This window comes from Carassius auratus, chromosome 47 (genome assembly GCF_003368295.1).
Source record: "Carassius auratus strain Wakin chromosome 47, ASM336829v1, whole genome shotgun sequence".
NCBI lineage: Eukaryota > Metazoa > Chordata > Actinopteri > Cypriniformes > Cyprinidae > Carassius > Carassius auratus.
The window spans coordinates 1000001-1003970 of NC_039289.1; the positions used below are offsets into that span (position 1 = coordinate 1000001).

General features: G+C 35.6%; 1 protein-coding gene across 1 annotated transcript; it reads right to left on the reverse strand.

The window, feature by feature from the left end:
* Positions 1-600: 600 nt before the first annotated feature.
* On the reverse strand, positions 601-3798 carry LOC113064678 (guanylyl cyclase-activating protein 1-like). The gene is made up of 4 exons (XM_026235554.1): positions 3477-3798; positions 1838-1987; positions 1544-1634; positions 601-1117 (listed from the first exon to the last, which is right to left on the reverse strand). Exons 1-4 carry the CDS (start codon positions 3672-3674, stop codon positions 978-980), a joined length of 579 nt encoding a protein of 192 aa, XP_026091339.1. The 5' UTR covers positions 3675-3798; the 3' UTR covers positions 601-977.
* Between the last annotated feature and the right edge of the window lie 172 nt (positions 3799-3970).

Below are 3970 nucleotides of genomic sequence, written 5' to 3' on the forward strand. Positions count from 1 at the left end.
AAAAAAACCCTTTAAAACCCTAAATGAATGTTACTTAAATTAAAGTTGAAGTACTAATAAAATAAATATAAACAGGTGTATAGAAATATAAATGTATTGACACAAGCACTAAACAAAATTAAGATCTAAAATGAACAAAATTGTAATCTAATTGAAATAAATATTATATAAAATTAAATATGAAATAATATAAAGCTAATTCAAAACATCAATAAATAGTATTACAGTGTATACGTACTAGTAATATTACTGAAATAGCACTGATTTGTATTGGTATTTTATATGGAGCTGATTATTAGTTTTATTTTACACATTTTGTTACATATATTTGTGGCATAAATACAAAATTGCAGTCAATCCAATAGATCATGTCACATATTTTGAGGTTGCTTATAGTTATTATTATGCACACAAAGCACAGGTTTCATCTTTTATTTTCAAAAAGGAATCCAAGAGTAAAATGACAGTAACTTTATAAATGTACTCTATGGAATATAATACTGCATTTTATATATATATATATATATATATATATATATGTATATATATATATATATATATATATATATATATATATATATATATATATATATATATATTTACATAAATAACATGTTATTCCCTTTATATATAAACACATCACAGGACTGAAGAGTGTTGTATTTTGATTCAAGGTTTTGGTGTGTATAAGTGCACTTGATGAGGGTTTGCTGTAATATCAGTTGCTAACATTATTCTGTGAGATTACAGGAGAAAAATCTGCTGTTGGCTTTTGAAATTCAGTCCAGCTGAGAGTAACACAGTAAAACACGGTAAATACTGGTAAAATCTGATGCGGAGAGGATTGAAACCTCTTCACTCAATGGTAAAGTTCAGCTTTTAAGATGAGAAATAGACCAGGAGAAACAAGCTGCTAAAAACCCTCTCCAGAACCAGCACATCAGCCATCATCTTCATCACCATCACCTGGTCTGGGATCAGTGGCACTGCTGGTCAGAATTGATATCGCTGTAGATTTTTTTGACGATATGAGTCAGGTCCAAACTCTGAGTCAACATCTTCAACAGAACCTCGTCTGCCTGAATGCCCTCCATAAACTCATCCAGAGAGAGTTGACCTAAACACACAGAGAGATAGACAGACAGAAATATGACAGACAGACAGACGACACACAGAAAGACAGATATACAGACAGACAGACAGATGGCAGACAGACGATAGACGATAGACAGACAGACAGACACACAGACAGACGGACGGACAGACAGATAGATATACGACTGACAGACAGACGGATGGACAGACAGACAGACAGAAGAAAGACGGACAGACAGACAGACAGACAGACAGAAGAAAGACGGACAGACAGACAGACAGACAGAGAGACGGAAAGACAGACAGAAGAAAGACAGACAGACAGACAGACAGACAGACAGACAGACAGACAGACAGACAGATAGACAAACGGACAGACAGATAAACGACAGACAGACAGACAGACGATAGACGGACGGATGGATGGATGGATGGATAGATAAATTACCATCTCCATTGAGGTCGATCTTGTCAAACACCATGTCTGTAAACTCTTCTGCAGAGATCTCCTGCTCGACTCCATTAATAGCTCGAATGGCCTGCGGCAGAAAAACATTAGCAGATGAAAGATCATCAGTGAACGTGTGTCTCTGTGACATGCAGATCCTCTTACACAGACTCAGAGCGTAAGATGATTTCTGCAGTATGTTCACACACAGACGGAGGGTGTTAAAGCTGTAATCTGTGCCTCCAGCAGGCGGCGCTGAAGAGAAACACATCAGTGACTGAATCCTTCACATACCTTGAAGATGAGCAGCAGCTCCTCGCGGTCGATGCATCCGCTGCCGTCCACGTCATAGAGCTTGAAGTACCAGCACAGCTTCTGCTGAACACCACCCTTCAGAACCAGACTCAGAGCGGCCACGTACTCCATGAAATCAATGCAGCCGTCCTGACCACACACACATTAACAACATATAACAACACATGTCTGTGTGTAGATGTCTGGATATATATTCAGTTCAATTCCAAATAATGTGCAATTAATTCAGAAATGAACAGTTCAAGATAATAGAATCATATAGCATCTTAACCGCATTAAAACAATTATAACAATGTGATCATAATGATTACAATATAGAGAAACTGTGTTGTGCATGTTGATTAATATATATATATGTGTGTTCTTACAGACTTTTTCTGTTACAGATTACAGATCACATGATGAAAACTATATTCAGTAATGTAATCTAGATAACTCACTTTAGGTAACGCACTCTGACTACTTTTTGTTTATATTTAGATTATATTTGAGCTGACTTGTTTACAGATTTAAATAGGATTACTGCCATAAAAAGCAAAGGTAACTACTATTTATATAATCTTTCATATCAACATTATACAATGCATTACTCCAGGCTTTCTCAAACTAGGGTAAAGAAGGAACTAAAGAGGGTTGCTGATATACAATATTCTTGTATTTCTTCATGTGAATTGAGGTGACATGAATGAAAGCCGCGTTCAGAGATAAAGCAGCTGGTGTGTGAGGACAGGGAAAGCCATCTGTTAACAGATTACAGGCTCGGATGGGCTTTAGTCAGGATCTCTGACCTGTGCAGCACTGCAGTTTATCTGAGTTTACCGTATTAACAAGATCTGATTACCCACAATCCTCAGCTGAACCTGAAGAAGCGACATGAGGCGATGCTATTCTCACCGCTGACCCATGAACTACTTTACACACACACACACACACACACGTATAGGTCAGAAGGGTTATTTATAGCATTGAAATACTACTACAGTTTTAGTTCTTATCTTGAATTTATTTGTATATTTTCTGGTTTTACTTTTATTTTAGTTCAAGTTTTAGTGAATTTTCTTCTTCTTCTTCTTTAAAATGTTTTTTTTTTTATGGCTGTGTAAGTTTATTTAAGTTTTATATTTAGTTATTTTAGTACATCAAATCAAAATGGCAAAAGCTGACTTGGCAACTATCTGAAATTAAAATATATATTTTTAAATATATATATATTTGATCTTATTTCAGTATTTAATTTCAAGCAGTTAATATAATAACCTTTGGCAGCCTTTGTACATTAATGAATCAGGTTGCTATTTCTAAACTTAAGGCAAACTGATTATAAACTACATTTTACTACACTTGAAATGTAAAAAAAAAACAAAAAAACAAATTCATACTAAAAATAATCTTTCTGAAAATGTTCCATAAATATGAAATAATTATCTTACAGTGAAATAACTTTTTAAACCTCCAAATAACCAATAATTATTATTATGAACAAAGAGGTGATGGCAATAAAAATTATAGATATTATTAAAAATAAATTACATCGATTAAAGAACTTCAAATATATTATAATATAATATTAATAATTCTAACAACATTAGAGACTAGTAAATAATAACGTGCGTCTTACGTCGTTAATGTCGAAGGTCTTGAACATGGTCGTGACGTATTCGTTGGATGTTTCGGACAGATTCTTCAGACCGAAGAACTTCTTGAACTCGTAGAAGGTGAGCTGACCGGACGGACACTCGGTCATGAACTTCCGGTACCACTGATGAGACTCGCAGGCGCTCAGCTCCTCCAGAGTCGTACCGGGCGTGTTCCCCATGTTCTGTCACCGTACTACCGGAGCACGTCCGGGAGAGATGCCACACGACACGAACCCGCTCTGAATCACGAGCTCAGCGCGCGAGACAGGCTCCGTTAGTCCGGGATCACCGCTGACGTCACGTGTTTTCAATGAATTAACGCTCACATGCTGAATGTGTCAGCAAAACACACTTATCTATCTATCTATCTATCTATCTATCTATCTATCTATCTATCTATCTATCTATCTATCTATCTATCTATCTATCTATCTATCTATCTATCTATCTATCTATCTATCTATCTATCTATCTA